We start from the raw sequence: 22,609 nt of genomic DNA, 5'->3' as shown, positions 1-22,609 counted from the left end.
ATATTTATCTTTAAATAAACCTATTTTGAAATTTATCAGTAGCTATGTATAGGTAATAGGTAGCTAGGTACATTATTTTCATATCTGATACCTACATACCTACCTATCTTATCTTTATAAGCAACTAGCAGAAACCCGTCGTTTCGCTCCGGATTTCTGCTAGTAAATCCTTAAGGCATGGCCGTTCATGTCACTCATCCATTTAGTGGTCTTGCTCGGCGTAGCTTAACAGAAACGAACCGGAAAATAGCCTATAACCTTCACGGGAGTGTAAGCAATAAGTTGACAAAGTTTCATAGCAATCGGATGAGCGGTTTGGCCAGGCATAAAGTTCGAACAAAGAAATATTCATTTTTATATATTAGATATTTATGTTGTTTTCTTGCAGGACCCCCAGGACCTCCAGGGAAGAAAGGGAAGAAGGGAAAGAAAGGAGACACAGGAGAGCCTGGACCTCCGGTAAGTGAAATAATTGACCCAACGAAGTGAAGGTCTACGTTTTAACTCGACCGTTTAGCATTTGGTTTAGATGTTTGTTTATGTGTTCGTTTGTCCCGCTATAACTCACCATTGCCTGGTCCGATTTTGATGAAATTTGAGTTCCTTGAATGAATGCTCGTCGATCCTTGAAATTTGGGGTCCCTACACTGAACGAGGTCCATTTTAGCCTGGACTTGAAGGTCCCCCAATAGATGACTCATAATCATAAAATCTTCCAATATTATGTCTTCAAAAATGAAGCGTGCCGGGAGGCGCGCGAACGTCAAGAGTTCGAAGCGCCGCCCGGCCTATTCAGAGTGTTTATAAAGTCCGGGGACCCCTGAATATTTTTTGAACACTTAAAGATGAGAAGCTAAAATTTAGAGTAGTAATTTATCTTTTCAAATACCACTTTTTGAAGTAGTCGCCAAATTTTGGTGCTTCCCCTATTGGCAGAAGAACATGGGAATATGAAAAATTGAATAGGCCATAACTCCGGTCCTGGTTGTCGGATCGAGCTCAATCTTGTACCAAAGGACTACGTTTTTTAAGACCTTTAAAATGATGTATCACAAGTGGGGAGTTCTCATTCAAGATTTTAAAGTTGATCCCGAACAAAATTTGGCGACTACTTCAAAAAATGGTATTTGAAAAGATAAAACACTGCCCCAAATTTCAGCTTCTCATCTTTAGCCGTTCAAAAAATATTCAGGGGCCCCCGGACTTTATAAACACTCTGTAATAATACGAAACGGAGTTTCATGTTTTTTCGGCATTTTCCCCTCAACTTTAACCCATTTGTGCCAAAAATGCTTGACCGCAGGTTGGATGTCAACCCTTGAGATTTGACCATAATCAGGTAGTTTTGACCGCAGGTTGGAATCCCCGATCACAACGTGTGAGGTCCGCCTATGTTTTCTTGTTTAATACCTTCCTCGAGGCAGTGGGCAGATCTCATAATATGAAATCAAATAATCGAGTGCCTGCCTCTGCTCAGGTAAAGAAACATAATATTCCGTACGGTGTACGAGTGTACTACTAATTCCGCAAAATGTCTCAGGTAGTAAAATCCCACATCGATCACTTGGCACCCATTTTTATTGTATATTAGATTGTAAATATCCTTAACTTTAGAAGGCACTTGCCGTCCCCCAAGTTTCATAATGTGTATGTATAGGAGATAAAACACTGCCCCAAATTTCAGCTTCTCATCTTTAGCCGTTCAAAAAATATTCAGGGGCCCCCGGACTTTATAAACACTCTGTATTAATACGAAACGGAGTTTCATGTTTTTTCAGCATTTTCCCCTCAACTTTAACCCATTTGTTACCAAATTAATTTTTGGTGGATTTTGTTGGGGAAAGTGACTTTAACTTATCATTTGGGGTCAGTATGACACCTCCATCTAGTCAGGATTTCAACACCACCCACCAACCGCCAGAAAATGGTTTGGGAACAGCGGGCACGAATGGGTGGGGGGTTTTTCAATGCAATAATAATATACTAGTGGTTGTCTCTTATACCTGCTCCCTGAGCAGCAGTGCTTTCCTGAGGCAGAATTTTATCAGAACTACGCTCCAATACCACCTGACGCACTCGACTAATAGAGTATTGATATCATATGTGGTTCTCCAACAACACTTTTTTTCACATTCGTAGAAGCGAAACCCAAAAGTATTTTGTAAAAAATAAAAAAAAAATACTACAAATAAATCAAATCTTAATCTTATTTTTAATGTTGTATTATGTACAATAAAAAATAAATTGAATTAATTAAAGTCGGTGGGACGAAAATTATATTTGACCCTTGGGACGGAACTCGGAGGTCCACATTTCTGAGATTAGCAAGGGAAATTTCAGGCTGGTCTATTCCCTGTTAAAAGTCCTTCAGCCAGACTAAGCTGGCCTACTTACTCCCTGTTTAAAATCCCAAAGACACCAAGTCGGTTTTTTAATTTAGGACTAGTAAATGGGAGACGGCAAGGTCCAAATTGACTCCCGCCAGCGCAAAAAATCGGACTTCACCTTTTTACTTTTTTAGATTCATTTGATATCTCTTAATAGTGACAATTTACTTTAGTTTTCTTTAATGTGTGTACATTTGTACTTAGACCTAGGATATTTTTTATGATAGGTGGTAGAGTAAATAGTAGGTAGATAACTTGATTTTAATTTGTTTCCCTGTGTCGTTTTATTATTTTTCAGGGCCCCATTGGTCCTCCTGGAAAGAATGGTTTTCCGGTACAGTAGTTTCTTTAATCATTTGCTTTATTTTAATGCATGCTTATATGTATAGGAAAAAGAATTTCGTGTTATGTTCAATAGTTCATACTAAGATTTTATTCCATCTCAACAATAGAAATAGAACTTTTTTTTCCATTTTGTAATCATAAGAAGAATATTTTTCTTTTTTTGTCTGCTTCGAGGCTTGATGTTGTGCCAAGCTTCATAGCATCTAGATCAGCCATACTCAACCTGCGACCCGCCAAGCTTTTCTATGCCCACTATCATTTTAAAAAGTCACCTACTTTGTTTATGATAATATTCATTGAATTTCTAAATATTATAGAAGTAGACTAAAGGTTCAAAAATTTCCGCTACGACGCGGCGCTGCAATTTTAATCTTTATGATTTTTCCTGCTTGACTAAAGATCATAATTTTGACAAGATTTTTTTTCCTATATCAGTCATTATTCTTTATCATTTTTATGCAATAACTCTAATCTGGTACCATTTATTTCCATAGCTACTCAATGTCCTCACGTGGCTGAGTGGGTCCCCTTGCTGATCTATTTTTTGAACTGAAGCCCGCGTGAAGAACATTTGTATGGTCGCGGCTTCAGAAGGTTGAGTGTAGCTGATCTGTGTATATTTATGTAAATTGTAACATCACATATTGCACTCAGCACTGAATACTGGATGTTGTGAAATAATGAAATGTTATACAGGGTGCGGCAAAAGTCCGGCAAAGGTCAAATATCTCCCGTTTGGCTTTTGGTACGAAATTGCAATTTTGTATGGTGTAATGGTTTATTGTGAGGTATTTGGAAAGTACATTAAAATTTGAGGGGCCAGGGGGTCGAGGTCGATTTTTTTAAATTAGACCCCCCACCCTCCTTTGCGATACATTTTTGGAAAGTCCTTTTAATTCTTTTTTTTTAGGCTTTAATGGCAGGATTCTCACCTAGTAGTGAGCTCTTCCACCCAATTCGGCGTTCAAAAATATTTTTTTTTTTTTTTTAGGCTTTAATGGCAGGATTCTCACCTAGTAGTGAGCTCTTCCACCCAATTCGGCGTTCAAAAATAAAAAAAATAAACCATTTATCATTTGTCGTTTTTCAATGGCGACCGTTTTAATAAAAGACAGTTAGGAAGGAAAAACTATTGAGTAGGACCCAACAAACCAGTTAGAATCTCATCAGAGTGACTTCCTCGGTTTAAAAAGATACATCATCACGGGCGGTTTCAAGTGGGCTCAAAGTTTCAAATCCACGATTCAGCTCTCATAGCAGGTGTTCAAAGTGACGGCCTCCTTCAATCTCACAGCAGCTAATCGGTTCGTAAACAGCATCTTTGACATTTAATAAGCTGTCTGGAGTAATGAATGTCATTTCATTTACAATGTTCATCCTTAGTTGATTGAGGTTCTCGTAAGATGCAGCTCTAGAGCACTGTGCGCTTAAAACTATCAATTTTTATTATTCTCGATCTCTTACGGGCCTCTGAAAAAATGTTGCAGAATTACAACACTGCGCATTAAAGGGCTAATTCGAGATTTCCCTTAGTTTAATTTAACCCAGATAATCCTACAGTCCTTCTGGAAAAAACAAGCTGGGTCCGTCCCTCCGGGAATTTTTTAGCCCGTAGTTTATTCGATCGTGATTAAAGAAAATCAGTACCTACATTTATGTACCTACCTAATTTGTTTAATATTCAGTTTATTATTATTCGTGATTTGATTTTTCTTTGATTTTACTTTCATGTAATAATTTAAAATCAAGACTAGAGCCCGTTCTCCCTTTATTCCCAGACCACTTTTTTAACATTTCTTTTTCAATGGTTAAAACAGATGGGATTATTTTTAATTTTTTACATTCTGACCAGCTCAGATGATGGATTTTTGCATTTTTTCCAAGTTTATTGCAGTTTTAAAAGTGATGCAAAGTATGTCCTACAGAGCAGGATACTTTGCACCACACCATTTTTTCCTAGGAAATTAATACAAAAATAGAGAGTAAAAATAGCAAGTTGTGCATAGAATACTCCCGTATTGCATTATCTTGTTCCTAGGGACCCTGGAGTCTATTCAGGAATGAACCTACCAATAAAAAAAAACCCCTTTGATGGTTAAAATATGGTTAGCCAGGAATTTTTTTTTTTTTTTTTGCAAAAATATCAATTCTCTTCTATATCCTTTTTGGTACTTTTAAAGCAGAAAGGAAGAAAAAAATGTATGTAGGTAGCTCCAGATAAGTACAAATAGTGGAAAAACAATTTTAACACATGAAATTGTAAAAAAAATCAAAGTTGATACATTTTCCACCCGTTTTAGTCAGAAAACGGGTGCAAAGTATCCCCAAAAATTTTTAAGAGCGTCTTTTTTCGAAAAAAAAAAATCTAAAAATTGAAAAATAAATTCATTTTGGAAAAGAGTACATGTCGTTTGTGACAATAATATTTTGTACTAAAAAAAAAAATCTAAAAATTGAAAAATAAATTCATTTTGGAAAAGAGTACATGTCGTTTGTGACAATAATATTTTGTACTAAAAAAAATTAAAATCAACTTCCTGAGAGTACTTGAACTGCTCGATCGAGATGAAAGTTTTTGACCGTCATTTTAAGAATAGAAAAACCTAAAAATTTAAATTTCACAAAAACCAAGAAGAAAAAATAATTGTGGTTCAACTCTTACATGTAAAGAAGCGCAATAAAGTACTCTATCATAGGAATCCTTTGGGTGGCACGTATATAAAAAATTTGACCCTTCATACCTGTTCAAATCTTTTTTTTCGTGGCGGTACAAAGTTGCCCTCAATGGTGCAAAGTTTACCGCTACCTATGTGCTTTAGCGTTTTACCACAAATATCAAGATTCAAGATATTCATGCTGGCTCCGGCTCCTTTTTTAAAAATCATCCAGTTTAGTTTTTTTTCTTCTTCTTTCAATTAATTTCAATTTTTTGATGCTTCCCCTATTGGCGGAAAACATGGAAAAATGAAAAATTGATAATGCCACAACTCCGGTCTTGGTGGTCGGATCAAGCTTAAAGTGTACCAATGTAATACGTTTTTAAACCCTTTGAAAAGATGTACCCCTGTTGTTGATGTTGTTGTTTGTTTTGTTGTTCTGGGACGCTAAAACCGGTCTTAAATGATCGACTGAAGTGTTATCTAAAACTTTCTCGCTTTGAGTTCATAGGTCGTCGCGACTAATTTCGAGATCAGAGCTCATTTGTGTGAGAAAATGTGAAAATCGTAATAATAAAGGAAGGACGGGCTAAAAATCAATCCAACAGTTAGTCCTTACAGGAAATAAGGACCCCCCCACTTATGATACATGATAAAGGAAGGACGGGCTAAAAATCAATCCAACAGTTAGTCCTTACAGGAAATAAGGACCCCCCCACTTATGATACATGAAAAAAAAAAGACGAGTGTTTCAGCGCCGTTTTTATTTCGTAGCAATAAAACAACTGCTTACATTAGACGCTGTGTCGTAGTCGTAGCATGCCCATCCCGTACCTAGTATGTCCCTCAGCAGATCAAATGTCAAATATCTTAAAGAACTTTGTACTTTGGTACAAGTTTGAGCTCGATCCGACAAACATTGCCGGAGTAATGGCCTCTTAAATTTTTCATTTCCCATGTTCTTCTGCCAATAGGGGAAGCGCCAAAAATCGCAAATACACTTTGATCGGTGATTTGTACCACTAATGATTCATGTTGAAATTCAGACTATTAGATTTTCAATCCTGATGAGATGGCCTCAGTGAATGAAAATGAATTGTTTCTAAATTAAATTTTTGGGTCTGAATTTCAATGTGAATCTTTAGTGGGACCTATCTGAAGGATAAAACACAGACCATAATGAATTTCCCGAAAGTTCGTCAATTCCCACGAACCCAGCAAAAGTTTTATCAAAGATTGCGATGAAAAATTGCAATCAGATATGTACGAAACCGGTAGAATAATGGACAATTGATGGTTGAATTTGAGTATTAGTAGGTATGAAATTAATATACATATAATCCCTACACAAGAACTATCCTGTTGAAACATGAGAGGCTCTTAGTATTGACGAGGTAAATTAAATGCTTTTGTATCTTAGTAGACACTGGAGTGCAAGTGTTACATAACAAGAGAGAGGTAAAACACGACAATCAAAAAGCTTTCTACTGAAATCCTTCAAATAGAACCCTCGTACGACGTACGTAATTATACAGGCCTTCTTTTGTCTGAAAGTTGAGGGTTTCCTAAGCCTTACACGTTTAAATATGTAGAAGGAAAATTGAAGAGTACCTACGTGCTCAAGTGGTGGAAAATTATAAATGAATTTTCTTGCTTTACCTCATGGCTGACGGATTCTTTACTCTATGACGCTGCACTCTCTGCTTGATGAGAATACTCGTATAAATTGCTCTCCTCAGTCATGTGTACACATTGCAAGTATTAGAGTTTGGTTGGTGATGGCGATAGACTCTCGAGTGGAAGGCAACCAAAAATTCTCAAATAAATGAGGATAAAATTACAAAAAATCGCTGTTGTTCTTGTTGTTTTTGGAGGAAAATTCGGTGCGGCGATAGAAAGAAACAGGTGGACAGGGATTCATAGTAACGTAGGAAATTGAGGGATTCTCCCTTTGTATCGTTAATATCTCCGTAAACAGAAAAATTCAAGATAATGAAATTAAAGAAGACAAAAAGGGGTACTTTTTTATCAGGAGAAATTCAATGGGTTTCAGTGGAAAATGAAGAAAAATCGAATTGAAAAAAATGGTAGTTTTTAAAGATGTACAAAAATATCGTTTTCTCAAGTATCTGGTTGTATTTGAGGTAAGGCGTTTCCAAATGTGTGAGACCCATCTTATAGCAAATTTTGTTTTCTTTTCAATGGTGTAGTCATTTTTTTATTATCTTTATTCGTTCAAAAGATAAAGGCGTTTTAAGAGGACAAGGTATGAAAAACTTCGAAAAACAAAATCCTGAATAACTCAGTCCCTGTTGAAAATCGGATCTGTCCAAATAGGTTTTTATGGTAGCCTTTATGTCCTGCATTAACTCTCAAGCGTTGTACAGTCAGCCGGACACCCTGTACCTATACAGGGTGTTTATTAAAAAAGTTGCCACCCCTGAAAAATCGAGAACCGTTTGGAATTCGGAAAAATCCTAAAACATGTATTTCATCATTTTCAAGGGGAACCTACTTCAAGGGGATCTCAATTTATCGGCACTATCACGGGCGGCCCCAGAGGGGTCAACTTTAAAATCTTAAATAGGAACTCCCTACAGTACAGCTCCAGTAATTAAACCACACGTAATAGTTACTTCATTACTTTCAATGTTTCCTAGTTTAATTTTCTGTTTCCTTTCTTTGTGATATATTGTATCAAAAGTCTTAAAAAACGTAGAAAATGGGAAATTCCTTTTGATCGGTGATTTGTGGTCCCACATGATTCATATTGAAATTCAGTCCCAAAAATAAATTTTTGAAACATCCATTTTGAACCCCGGAGGCCATCAGGGCCGATAGTCTAAATTTCATTTTTGGGTCTGAATTTCAATATGAACCATTAGTGGGACCTATTTGAAGCACAAATCACCAATCAATATGAATTTCCCATTTTTGGTGCTTCCCCTATTGGCGAGAGAATATGAAAATATGAAATATTGAATAGGCCATAACTCTAGCCCTGATTGTCGGATTGAGCTCTAACTTGTACCAAAGTACTACGTTTTTTAAGACCTTTCCTTTGATATGATGTATCACAAGTAGGGGGTTCCCATTTAAGATTTTAGCGTTGACCCCTCTGAGGCCGCCCCTGATAGTGCCGGAAAATTGAGATCCCCTTGAAAATAAAGGAATACGTCTTGGCAACTTTTTTATTAAACAACACCCTGTATAGTCCAGTGGGCATATCTGGGTTAAGGACATGGTTTAGGAGTTATAGGACTTAGAGGCGGAAAAATTGTGCGAAAACTATGCACTTTTTTCGAGGTTTTTTGCCCCCCAATGTTATCCCCTGGGATTTCGAGGTCGAAAATTTGGTCCCACACTCACCTCAGTATACCTAACAATGCTGGCTAGAAAAATTGTTAAACTTTGATAATAATAATATCCCCCCCCCCCCCCCCAAAAAAAATATATCAGACCTTTAAAATTCCCAACCGTTCCCGAGATATTGACGTTTTTTAGTCCCCCCATAAATACCCGGGGAACACACTTTGAGGCCAGCAAAACTTTTCCTACGTTTAATGTTTTCTCCCATGGTTTTCTCTCGCTTTCAGAAGGGGTGTTCAAAGAACTGCGGGTGCCGGCGCGTTGGTCTCTTCTGTTCGAAGCTCTGCGCTAACTGCGAGGGAAATTGCAACAACGCTACTCCCACTGTTTTCATTTCTTCAAGACAAGACTCAGGGACGATATTAGTTTTCAGGGGCGAAGCCAAGGGAGCGCGAAGCGCGACCTTATGCACAAACCGCGAAGCCCCGGGAGCGCGCAGCGCGACCGTTTCCTACTGACGGAGAATTTTTTCTCACTAAAATATTCTAAACCGTGGCGAAGCACGGGCACAACAGCTAGTACCTAATATGTATTAGGTATCTAACTATTATTTATCTGTTTAAGACTTTTAATTGGTACATACCTACCATAATACTGAATATACCTACGTATGTACTTACTTTTGAAGCAACTACGTAGGTACCTATTTACGTGGTACTTGTACAACAAAAAATAGTGATATCCCCCCAAAAAACACTTCGTGTTAAAAAATTAACGTCAAGAGTTGGCCTCCACAAAAAAAGTACTGATATATTTTGAAAATTTGGACCGATTGCAATACTTTCTCATTACCTTGTATAGGTTCCCTATACGTAAAGGTAATAGAAAGTAAAAAGTCAATGTGGGACCTCCCTTGTACCTAAGCTCTTCTAAAGAAAATATTATCTAAATAATTTTCCATCACTCCTATATCAATTACCTTGCTGTTGAACCAATGATCCTGGATTACGAAACCTAGATCTTGACCGCAGTGCAATAATAAAGATGACAATGTTAGTTGTTTTGTAATTTTCATTAGTGTACTGCGGTCAAGATCTAGGTTTCGTAATCCAGGATCATTGGTTCAACAGCAAGGTAATTGATATAGGAGTGATGGAAAATTATTTAGATAATATTTTCTTTAGAAGAGCTAAGGTGAAAGGGAGGTCCCACATTGACGTTTTTTTATATATATATCAGTACTTTTTTTGTGGTTTTGTGTACTTTAATTTTGATTCCAATAAAAAATTCTTTAATTTCGATTCCCAACAAAAATTGCCTAGGACGCACGGTTTAGGAGTTATAAGCGATAAACTAAAAAAAAGTGCGAAACTTCGGCCGTTTTCTGGCGGTTTTTCCGCCGCCAAAAGTTCTCCCCTCAACTCTCGAGGTCTCAATTTTAGTATTACACTTCCCCCACCATACCTAACGATCTTATATATATAAAAAAAAAATCGTTTACCCTAATTATTGTAAGATAAGCCATTGTTAAAATCCTCTATCTATTTGACTAATATGAAATTTATTATGTTGTATACAGCATGGCTCAGAAGTCCTAGTCAGACCCCTTGTAAATTTTGAACGGCTTGGAATATTAAGTTCTGTTTTGTTCTAAAGATAGGAAAGGGCCCAGGACTTCTGAGCCATGCTGTATGTAATTATGTGTTTAAATAATTATTCAAAATACTTTCTCTCGAGACGTGGTCCATTTTCTCTTTGGCAAAATCTTGACTTTATCTATCAAAAAGTCAAACAAAAAGACAACGGATCTTTGTTTCGGCCACATTAGGTGATAGATAAACATTTCAACTTTCAGTACTATTAATTTGGACCCTATAAAATAAAATGTCAAGAAGTTATGGCCATTTTGCCATTATGCATTATTTTGTCAATTGCCTGTATTATATTCACTTCAAATAAATAAATAAATTACAATTTGTTTAAATAATTATTCAAAATACTTTCTCTCGAGACGTGGTCCATTTTCTCTTTGGCAAAATCTTGACTTTATCTATCAAAAAGTCACACAATTTTTATGAGCGTTCTATAAAAAGGACGCTATGCAGTAATGGGTTAGGAATTTAAGATCCATCGGGCCTTTGGTTACACTGAAGAGGCCCACCTTTTATTACTCGGTACTCGATATTATATTATCTGTCCACACTACTCGAGTACGACTAATAGGGAGCACCGACACATACATCGTGAGAACCCATGAATTTAAATTATTACTATATTATTTCCTTTCAGGGCATGAAAGGTGCCAGAGGGATCAGAGGGTTAACGGTAAGAAATGAAAACCCAGTAAAACCTCTTGGTGGAATAAGTTTTGTTCTATCTAATCTCTCCCTTTTACTGTTCTTCTTCCGATATGGTGTGTGGGTTCCATACTAATATTTATTAATAGATCGTTTATTAGTTGTTCAACACCAGTAGCGTTCGAGAACTCAAAACCAAACCAGTCGACTTGCGTATTAAAGAGTAGGTACATACATAGCGAACTACTTGGTTCTTTGAGTTACATAAGAAATGGCAATAGGTATTAAATATCTTTTCCCCTGTTTTCCCTGTACTGTTATCCCCAAAAGTTGATAATTTTTTAAAGTTCTTTTTGCAAGCTATTTGTAGATTCGAATAAGCTTAAGTAACACATTTTTGTGGGGGCAAGTGCCCCATAAGATTAAACGAAGCCTCAAAAATTGATAAGTTTTCAAAGTTCTTTTTGCAAGCTACCTAACCCTATGACCCCAACAAAGATGAGCATTTGCATTTAACTATACAGGATGAACACGAAAAACGTTAACAAAAGCCTAGGGTAGATTTCTGAGGTAATTTTCAACAAAAAATACTCTTATATTCTTTTTTTCGATCTCGCTTAGTTGCCGAGGTAACCGCAATTCTCTTATATTCTTTTTTTCGATCTCGCTTAGTCGGCTTAGTTGCCGAGGTAACCGCAATTTTGTTGTTTTTTTTTTTTATTTTTTCTTCTTCTTCTTCTTCTTCTTCTTCTTCTTCTTCTTCTTCTTCTTCTTCTCTTTCTTCTTTAAAATACACAACCTTGCTTCAAGAAACCGGTCAGAACTTTTGTCCAATTACAAATTTTAGAGAAAAATGGTTGTCACCCCAAATGAAATTTACCTGCCCTGATGGCCTCCGGGGCTAAAAATGGATGTTTCAAAATTTTGTTTTATTGGGTATGAATTTCAATATGGGCCATTAGTGGGACCTATTTGAAGCACAAATCACCAATCAATTCTAATAGCCGGAGAACATGGCAAAATTAAAATTTGAATAGGCCATAACTCCGGCCCTGGTTGTCGGATCGAGCTCGAACTTGTACCAAAGTAGTACATTCTTTAAGACCTTTGACATGATGTACCCCGAGTAGGAGGTTTACTTGAAGATTTTAAAGTTGACCCCCCCTCCGGGGTCGCCCCTGATAATACCGGAAAATTGAGATCCCCTTAAAAATAAAGAAATAGCGTTTTTCCTAAATCCAAACAGTTCTCGAGATTTCAGGGGTGGCAACTTTTTATTTAAACACCCTGTACGTACAGACCATGGGCTAAAACCACTTTTTGAAATCAGGAGACTCTGATATTTCCACCCATTTCCTAATTTTGAAAATTTAGATGAATTGCAATACTCTCTTTTTACATACTTATTGTAAAAGAAAGTTTACGTGCTTAAATTTTCTTTAAATGCTACCTAACCGTATTACCCCCAGAAATTTGCTCATTTTTGTGAAAGTTCTCTTTGCGTGCTACCTAATCATATTAACCCCAAAAAGTTGGTAATTTGTGAACGTTCTTTTTGTATGCTACCTAACCGTAACCCTAGATCCTAGAAGTTGCTTATTTGTGGAAGTTCTCTTTGCATGTTGTTCAAGATCTTAGTCTGAAGATCTTAGTTTTGATTTACCCTTAATAAAATATTGCCTGCTTTTTTACTTTCTATTTTTAGGGATTTTTGTCAGTTTTCTATTTTTTTTATACCTTTTTCGAATTTAGGGTGGGAGACCCTGTTTAATTGATATTGAGAATTGCAGGTTTCTAAATTCACTCTCTCAAAAATTAAGAGAGGGAGGGAAACTGTAGAACAGTATGTGCTGAAGTGTCTTAAAACTGATGAGCTTTAAGCTCATCAGTTACTCTCTCAAAAATTAAGAGAGGGAGGGAAACTGTAGAACAGTATGTGCTGAAGTGTCTTAAAACTGATGAGCTTTAAGCTCATCAGTTTTAATAATTTCTCCTGCGCCGCTGAAGATTGGAATTTCAATGATACTTACCTATTCTCTGAAGGTTATGGACCATTTTTATTTATTATTATTTTTGTTACGCTGAAGATTGGAATTTCAATGATACTTACCTATTCTCTGAAGGTTATGGACCATTTTTATTTATTATTATTTTTGTTAAAAAAAAATTATCCGAGGTGCTGTTTCACGTTAAACCTTAACCTTATAGTTATTTATAGTTGATTCCAAACAGGCTTGAAGACAATATTTTCGAAAAATTCGCCTGTGTCGCAGATTGAATTTGATTAATTTTCGTTGACGCCTTGGTTTTTTTATTTATTTTTCATAGGTTGAGGGATTTTTTTATTAGTACGAACATTTAATGTGAAAAAAAAAAAACATTCCCCTGTTTTCCTAATTTCGCTCAAATAATTATGATATGAAGTATATGTTTCCGAACCCTATACTAAAACCAATAACACACAAAAAGTTGATCATTTGTGAAAGATCTTGATGTGTACTACCTAACCCTATCATTCCCAGAAAGTTGATCATTTGTGAAAGTTCTTTTTGCGTGCTACCTGCTACCTAACCCTATAATTCCTAGAAAGTCGATGATCATTTGTGAAAGTTCTTTTCACGTACTACCTAACCCTACCCTTCCCACAAAGTTGATCATTTGTGAAAGTTCTTTTCGCGTTCTAGAATTCTTTCGTGGGATAAAATAAGGAATTTTTTTCTGTGGGGCAAAATTTTGAAAGGTATTTTCGCTGTCTACCTGCCTTGTTTCTCGGAAAAATCCAACTTGCGGAGGTGGCCGAAAATGATATTTATCCTAAAAGACCCTATTACCTATTTGCTATCGATTTGGCCCGGGTACCTACCCAAAATAAGCTTGGAAATGGTGAGTGAAATGGCATGGCTTGTCTACTAAAGTAAAAGTTTTGAACCTTGAAAAAATGTAAACAAACGGGAAAAATCCAACTTGCGGAGGTGGCCGAAAATGATATTTATCCTAAAAGACCCTATTACTTATTTGCTATCGATTTGGCCCGGGTACCCAAAATAAGCTTGGAAATGGTGAGTGAAATGGCATGGCTTGTCTACTAAAGTAAAAGTTTTGAACCTTGAAAAAATGAAAAAATCATGCTGTGTTCATAAGAGTGGCGCGAATTTCAATTTTTGAGAACCATCGGGATTATTAATGCATGATTATGAACTTTTTTCACACAAGAGCCAATTTATGATGAAATAATCCCTTCGTGCTGTCATTTTACTGGTTTTGGTTTTCAAAGTTTGAAATTCGCGCCACTCTTACATCCATTAACGGTTACATCCATTTTACATAGGTATAATATCCTAATCTAATCTAAAAACTACGTGATTTAGTAAAAAAAGAAAAAAAAATACAATTTAAAGCAATATCCATTAACGGTTACATCCATTTTACATAGGTATAATATCCTAATCTAATCTAAAAACTACGTGATTTAGTAAAAAAAGAAAAAAAAAAATACAATTTAAAGCAATAATTAAGGAGCGCGGTAGCGCTCCGCCCCGCCAAGTCAAGAAAGTTTGACCGCGCTATTAATGATAGAGTGATGGAAAATTATTTAGATATTTTCTTTAGAAGAGCTAAGGTAGAAGAGAGGTCCCACATTGACGTTTTTTTTAAATCAGTACTTTTTTTGTGAAGGCCAACTCTTGACGTTAATTTTTTAACACGAAGTGTTTTTTGGGGGTATATCACTATTTTTTGTTGTACAAGTACATAAACATTTAGGAAAATAAATTAACAATTTTTTAAATGGGTACCTACGTAGTTGCTTCAAAAGTACGTAGGTATATTCAGTATTTAGGTAGGTAGGTATGTACCAATTAAGAGTCTTAAATAATAAATATAATTCATGAATAGTTAACTCATGCATAATAGGTAGGTATGTATTGAAAAAGTTTTGACTCTCTTGGAAATTGAACCCGGATATTCCTCTCTCAAAAGTGATTTCAATTCAGAAAATCTCCAATAGGTGAGAGATTAAGGTAGTGGTTAGGCTATACATACATAGGGCTAGGGAATAGGTTAGGCTAAGCTAAGCTTGAAAAATAGAACAACAAAAATTCGAAAGAAATATTTTTTTTCCCCTTTCTATTGTTCAAGCTTAGCCATCCTATCCTAGACACAATAATTCCCATTTGGGTTTTAACTAAATGGAAAGTATTGTGTCTCATAAGGCCTTATCGTCCCGAAATCGAAGAGAGAAGGGAGAAACCACTAATGGTTTATATTGAAATTCGGTCCCAAAAATTAAATTTCGAAACATCCATTTTCATCCCCGGAGGCCATCAGGGCCGGAAAGTCTAAATTTCATTTTTGGGTCTGAATTTCAACATGAGCCATTAGTGGGACTTATTTGAAGCACAAATCACCAATCGATATGAATTTCCCATTTTTGGTACTTCCCCTATTGGCGGGAGAAGATGGAAAAATGAAAATTTTAACAGGCCATAACTCCAGCCCTGGTAGTCGGATCGAGTTAAAACTTGTATACCAATGTACTACGTTCTTTAAGACCTTCAATATGATGCATCAAAAGTAGGGGGTTCATTTAAGATTTTAAAGTTGGTCCCCCTGGGGCCCACCCTGAAAAAGTCCCTGAATTTTTACATAGCCTATAAGAAACTAGAGGTAAATATAGGCTTATATACAAAATTTCAGAATTCTAAATTCATCGGTTCAAAAATTAAGGTGGGGGGACTTTATGAATGCACTGTATATAACTGGGTTTGTCCATTATTCGAGCTATTCACTACGCTAAAATGATTCTTAAAAATCGGGTGTGAACATGACTTGAGTTTCCTTATCCTATTGATTGATGCTTATTTGGGTTGGCATAAATATGAAGAAAGTAAATTTACTGATTTATTTATTTCCTACATATGTTCACAGGGTCCCATAGGACTAGATGGACCTAAAGGAGATCCTGTAAGTACGAGGGGTACTCAAAAGTAACCGGAATTTCTTCATAAAATCCACATGCCTGATTTTTTTCCGAACAGAACTTTAATGTCCATCAAAGTAGTCTCTATTGACTTGAATGCTCTTAGATTTACGGTTAATACATAATATCCTATTATAATACATAGTACAATATTCCATGACGAGATCAGAAAATTTAGGCCAAGTCTGCATCCTCAATTTTTCGTGTCTGCTGAAAGTGGTGAATCTCAATTCCTTCAACCTGCTCTCAATTTCAACTTGACTATGTTTCTGCATCCTCAATTTTTCGTGTCTGCTGAAAGTGGTGAATCTCAATTCCTTCAACCTGCTCTCAATTTCAACTTGACTATGTTTTTTCTTCTCAAATGAGTATTATTAACATGAAAATAAAAGGAAAATCATAGCCAAGTTGAAATTGATAGAAGGTTAAAGGAGTTGAGATACAGCATTTTCAGTAGATATGAAAAACTGGGAATGCAGACTTGACCTTAATTTTCTGATCCGACCACTTTTATGGCCGACTTTTTTTGCATAGAAACTTGGCTTTTTTCACATTTGTGTTTTTGTGGGGTAAATGATGAAAATATAGAAGTTTACCTATTTAATTTAAACTAGTCTACATACAATAAAGAATGAATTAAGAGTAAAGTTTTAATTTTTTCTTCTGTTCTAGGGACGACCGGGTGATAAAGGTCAGAAGGGAGAGCTTGATGAAAATATAGAAGTTTACCTATTTAATTTAAACTAGTCTACATACAATAAAGAATGAATTAAGAGTAAAGTTTTAATTTTTTCTCTCTTGTAAAGCAATAATTAATGATAGAAAGAGAAAGAGACAAAGATGACAGAATGGGACAATGCCAGCCATCCCAGAACTGCGTGCGCCATCCCAAACCAAAGGTCCGCTGACAGGAAATCACAGGGTAAAGATTTTCGGCAAAAACAATCACCGTCAGATCTCCAATCCGAGACCACGCCCACATTCGAGGAATGACAATCATCCCCATTCTAGATTTCAAATGGAATCTTATCCAAAGAAACCAGATCGAATATCTTATTGATATTATCAAAGAATACGTCAACGCCTTCATCCCCGGCCAAGTTCCAAAGTTTTTGACATCTAATTATAGAAAAGTATTCTGCGGAGTTATTTTTTAACGAGAAGGTCGCATTATTTCTTGTTTGTATTGTATTTACTTTGAGCTGTATGCTTCCTAATAAAGCAGGTTCAAAGATTTTATATAGGAATTTTATGTAGGAACACAAGATCATAAATTTGTCTTCTAGCTTCAAGCAAAGGATATTATGAGTTTTCCTATGTCTTTATAATTGTGATCAGGTATACGATAATGAGTTTTAAATGCTATTGTTCGTAGTAATTTGTGTTGGATTGCTTCAAGACTTTTCATTTGATATTTATAGTGAGGTGACCATACTACAGAGGCATATTCAAGCACTGACCTGACATACGCGAAGTATAGAGTTTTCAGGGTGGCTACATTCGATAAATCACGCGAGTTTCTCAGAACAAAGCCAAGCATTTGCATGGCTTTTGTTCTGGTTAATTCTATATGTGAGGTGAACTTTAGATTATGTTCGAATGTGACCCCTAGATCCCTCACTACCGTATGCCTGGCCAGCACCTGACCGTCTACTGTGTAGGTACCTATAAACGGATTCCTTTTCCTATGGGAAGAGACAATGGAACATTTTCCTATGTTTAGTTCCATATGGTTAATAAGGCACCAGGTATGAAGGCATCTTGCAATACTCGAGCTTCATCAGGGCCCCGGACCTCGACTGCAAACTTAAGATCATCTGCAAAGAGCCAGAATTTTATATTAGGAAAAAAATGTTTAATGTCATTAATGAACAGAACGAACAACAGACAAGATATATGCCCACCCTGTATACAGCCAGATGTTACATGTATAGGCTCAGAGTGGCAGTTTTTTATGTTGACAATTTGTGTCCGACCTGTGAGGAAACTATTTATCCATCTTAATAGAGCACCAGAGATACCTATAGAGTAAAGTTTGGAGATAAGTAGGCTATGAATCACCCTGTCATAAGCCTTGGAAAAATCAGCATACAGGGTGTCCACTTGACTGTTATTATTAAGGGAATTATTGATAAAGTTGCTGAATGAGACAAGATTACTTCTTACAGTAGAACGTTTCTGCATGAAACCATACTGATTATCTATAATTAAGGATTTCATCTCAGGCTCTATCTTGAGTTTACTAGTTTTTCAAATATTTTGGGAATAATGGATATCTTGATAAGGAGAACCAAAAAGGCAGATATATTCTGCAGAACTTCTTTGAAGTTCTGCAAAATATATCTGTTGTTGACCCACAGAACTTATATGTATATAATGACTGCTGAAACCCTCCAAGAAATAATGGATATGTTACACACAGGTCGGTAGTTCTTTAAGTCGTTCTTTTTTCCTGATTTGTGGATTGGAGTGACAAAGGTCACAAAGGCCACTTTCCATTTATCAGGGAAGATACCTAGCTGCAGAGATACAGAAAATGTCATTTTATCTAGTGTATGTTTCAATCTCTAGGGGGGGCCCGGGCCCCATGGGCAACCCCCTGGTTACGCCCATGGCAGAGATCTATTGTACAGCCGAGCCAAAGGCTCCGATAGAAACTGAGCACATTTAATGAAGAATGGAACATGAATGCCATCAGGGCCTCCTGATGTTCTCTCTGAGATTACGTAATTCTCTCAATCTCGAATGTACCAAGAACAATGTGATCTAGGGAAATGGAATTATCCAATGGAAACTCTGCAGGGAGAGCTGGGAAGTCCCGGGTTCGATGTATATGCTGCTGTAAAGGTAAAGAACATTTCAATTTCAACATTAGGTATACAATAGCTACAGGGAGAGCTGGGAAGTCCCGGGTTCGATGTATATGCTGCTGTAAAGGTAAAGAACATTTCAATTTCAACATTAGGTATACAATAGCTGATAATACAGAACATCAAAATCTTATGCTTTATTTTTAATTATATGCCTACATGTTTCGGGGGAGGGGCTCGCTGTATCTTCAGGACTTTACAATATTTAAACTATACCTATGAAATAAAGACCTTGTTTAGACTGCGGGAGTAAAGGGACTTTGCAGTCTCATTCTGGCAGGATAAACAAGGTATATTCTTTTCTATTCTACAATAAAACATTTAAACAGAGAGATAAAAAAAAAAAAAAATCAGAAAAAATGGTCTGCGGCGCATTCTCCTTTGGCCCTATACTATAACCAATAACACACAAAAAGTTGATCATTTGTGAAAGTTCTTTTCACATGCTACCTAACCCTATCATTCCCAGAAAGTTGATCATTTGCAAAAGTTCTTTTCGCGTTCTAGAATTCTTTCCTGCGATAAAATAAGGGATTTTTTCTGTAGGACCGAATTTCGAGTATTTTCGAGAGTTGTTTTTCCGCATACATACCTACTTCGAAATTCTACCTGTTTTTATCCAGTACGCAAGTAGTACATCGTACATCTTTAGTACGCAAGTAGTACCTACTATCTACCTATAAATTTATCACGCAACTATGTAGAACTGCAGTACGCAAGTAGTAAACACGGAAAGAATGTGCAGAAATATCTAAGCATTAGAGGTGGGGGGAAGTAGTACCTCCGCTCCCTAATTTTCTGGAAAATTCCTCATGTCAAGTAGCTTTTTGTTCGGAATTTGAGTTGTCTATGAATCCCTACTATATTTGACGAGCCCTATAATACATTTTTTTTTATTTTTAAGATGAGTGTTCTATTGCCTTTTTTATTTCGTAGCAGTGGACCAACTACTACATTTTAGACTCTTTTGGTCTGTGTCGTAGCATGCCCATCCCGTAGTAGGTGTGTCCCTCAACAGATCAAATTAATAAAGTTCCCATACTACACTCACCCACAAAATTACTTGGACACTTCGAAAAATGCTCATAACTTCGCTTCTACCTTTTCAATTTGGATGATATTACTAGGGGACATCCCAAATATGGTTTTCAATCATGTGCGTAACAAATTGTTGGCCAAAATGTTCATTAAGGTTCCTTTTTATGGCTTTTCTTCGTTCAAGACCTTTCAGTAAGAATTCTGCTATTCTGGAAAATCTTGTTTTTCTTACTCTAGTGAGTGATTATTGTGCTCATTTGTGATAAATTGGTTGAGAATATGACCGAGGACCCTTTTAAGTGTTCTGATTTAAATCTGGATGCTGTGAAGGTAACCTAAGCCGTGTTTTTGATCGGTAAGGGTAACAAATCTGTTACGTTGCCCAGAAGTTAAATGTCCCTCGAAGTACCATCCATTATGTTCTCAAGAGGTTCCATGATACTGGATTTCACAATAGAAGACCTAGAAAAGTGCCTAAAACCAAACAAAACGGCCGTTTCATTGGTTCCCAGGCACTCGAAAACTGTTCCGCCACTGCTTTTAACGTCCGCCAGGGATTATGTTCTCAAGAGGTTCCATGATACTGGATTTCACAATAGAAGACCTGGAAAAGTGCCTAAAACCAAACAAAACGGCCGTTTCATCGGTTCCCAGGCACTGGAAAATTGTTCCGCCACTGCTTTTAACGTCCGCCAGGAGCTCCAGGATGTAAGAAAAGTCCGTTTGAATGACCAACATGTAAGAATTGGGTTAAAGGAGAATAACTTGACTGTTAAAAGGCCCCGTAGGGCCCCAGAATTGCTCGCACATCACCGCAGAGTTCGGTTAGAATATGCTCGTCATCATGTGTATTGGACACCCGCTCACTGGGGCAATATTTTATTTTCGGACAAGTCCAGAGTATGCCTAAGAGTTCCATATGGATCTCTGGACTTCTGAGACTCACTCTGGTCTCGTCTGAAAATAAAGTATTGCTCCATTGAGCGGGTGTCCAAACCATATGCTAGCAAGCATATTCTAACCGACCTCTTCGGTGATGTGCGAGCAATTCTGGGGCCCTGTGGGGCCTTTTAACAGTCAAGTTATTCTCCTTTAATCTTATTCTTACTGGTTGGTCATTCAAACAGACTTTTCTCATTCTGGGGCCCTGTGGGGCCTTTTAACAGTCAAGTTATTCTCCTTTAATCTTATTCTTACTGGTTGGTCATTCAAACAGACTTTTCTTACATCCTGGAGCCCCTGGTGGACGTTAAAAGCTTTAAATCAGAAATCAGAACACTTAAAAGGGTCCTTGGACATATTCTCAAGCAATTTATCACAAATGAGCACAATAATCACTCACGAGTAAGAAAACAAGATTTTCCAGAATAGCAGAATTCCTCCTGAAAGGTCTTGAACGGACTTTTCTTACATCCTGGAGCCCCTGGTGGACGTTAAAAGCTTTAAATCAGAAATCAGAACACTTAAAAGGGTCCTTGGACATATTCTCAAGCAATTTATCACAAATGAGCACAATAATCACTCACGAGTAAGAAAACAAGATTTTCCAGAATAGCAGAATTCCTACTGAAAGGTCTTGAACGAAGAAAGGTCACAAATTTCTTGACCCCACCGGGAATCGAACCCGGGTCTCCCGCGTGCAAGGCGAGCGCAGTGACCACTACGCCATGGGAGCTGACAAGAAAGGTCATAAAAAGGAACCTTAATGAAAATTTTGGCCAACAATTTGTTACGCACATGATTGAAAACAATACTTGGGATGTCCTCTAGTAATACCATTTACATTGAAAAGGTAGAAGCGAAGTTATGGACATTTTTCGAAGTGCCCAAGTAATTTTGTGGGTGAGTGTAGATAGTATTGCAACATTTGCAACTGAATGATAAGATATAGATCTTTCCATTGATATACATAAGTCAAAATCGCTAAAATGGACATGGTGATTTTTAACTTTGGACTCTCCAAATAGATCCTAGCATTATTTTACTTGTGTTTAGATAAATATTTAAAATCACCACACTGTTTGTTTATAGGGTGGATTGAAACGGTCTGTTACAACTTTAAGAGGGGGTACATTAGGTTTTGCTGAAATTGTTGCTGTGAAGGTATATAGGGTGGATTGAAACGGTCTGTTACAACTTTAAGAGGGGGTACATTAGGTTTTGCTGAAATTGTTGCTGTGAAGGTAAAAAAAAAGTAAAAAGTAATAATAGTGTTGGTTGATGTTACCTTTTTTTGTTGTTTTCGGTAGATAGCTTTGTTGGTTTATTGATTTTGATGTATACAGCATGTCCTAGCGAACCCTTTGTAATTTTCCTTGAATTACTCAAATACAATTTCTGAGTCACCTTGTATTATCGTTTTACGAAGAATCATATCAAAAATGTTGGCCTTTAAAAGAAGTGAAATCAGAGAATAAAGGCCCAGAACATACACGACTTTCCTTACCTTGTATATTTTTTCACAGGATCTCTCTCTAACGGTTAAATATTGAAAAATCTATTGACAATTGGTGTTGTGTATTTTTTCCCAAAGAAATTGGGCAATGATATTTTTGACCTGGTTTCGAGAACCTTTTGAAATTTGAAACCATTTTTTTTTTTTGACGAATAGTAATGTGCCCCTCGAGATTCATTGTTACAGACAGGAAAACTTTGGCTGAGATCAGTACAGCAGGCAGTACTATACATATTTTGACCGCTTTTTGGGAGCTATTTTGACAGCTTATTA

General features: G+C 36.6%; 1 protein-coding gene across 1 annotated transcript in view; it reads left to right on the top strand.

The window, feature by feature from the left end:
* Positions 1-284: 284 nt before the first annotated feature.
* LOC103511212 (collagen alpha chain CG42342) overlaps positions 285-22,609 on the top strand; it is a gene marked incomplete in the record, with an annotated part of 61,445 nt that continues 39,120 nt past the window's right edge. Inside the window, 7 exon segments of the mRNA XM_026825048.1 lie at positions 285-459; positions 2,686-2,721; positions 10,988-11,023; positions 15,922-15,957; positions 16,646-16,674; positions 18,778-18,820; positions 21,913-21,984. Of these exon segments, the coding sequence (XP_026680849.1) occupies positions 307-459; positions 2,686-2,721; positions 10,988-11,023; positions 15,922-15,957; positions 16,646-16,674; positions 18,778-18,820; positions 21,913-21,984 (405 nt within the window).

Source organism: Diaphorina citri, unplaced genomic scaffold (assembly GCF_000475195.1).
Source record: "Diaphorina citri unplaced genomic scaffold, Diaci psyllid genome assembly version 1.1 scaffold688, whole genome shotgun sequence".
In the NCBI taxonomy this organism is placed as follows: Eukaryota; Metazoa; Arthropoda; class Insecta; order Hemiptera; family Psyllidae; genus Diaphorina; species Diaphorina citri.
Note: the sequence above shows the minus strand (reverse complement) of the source record. Positions and strands in the feature narration are given on the sequence as shown.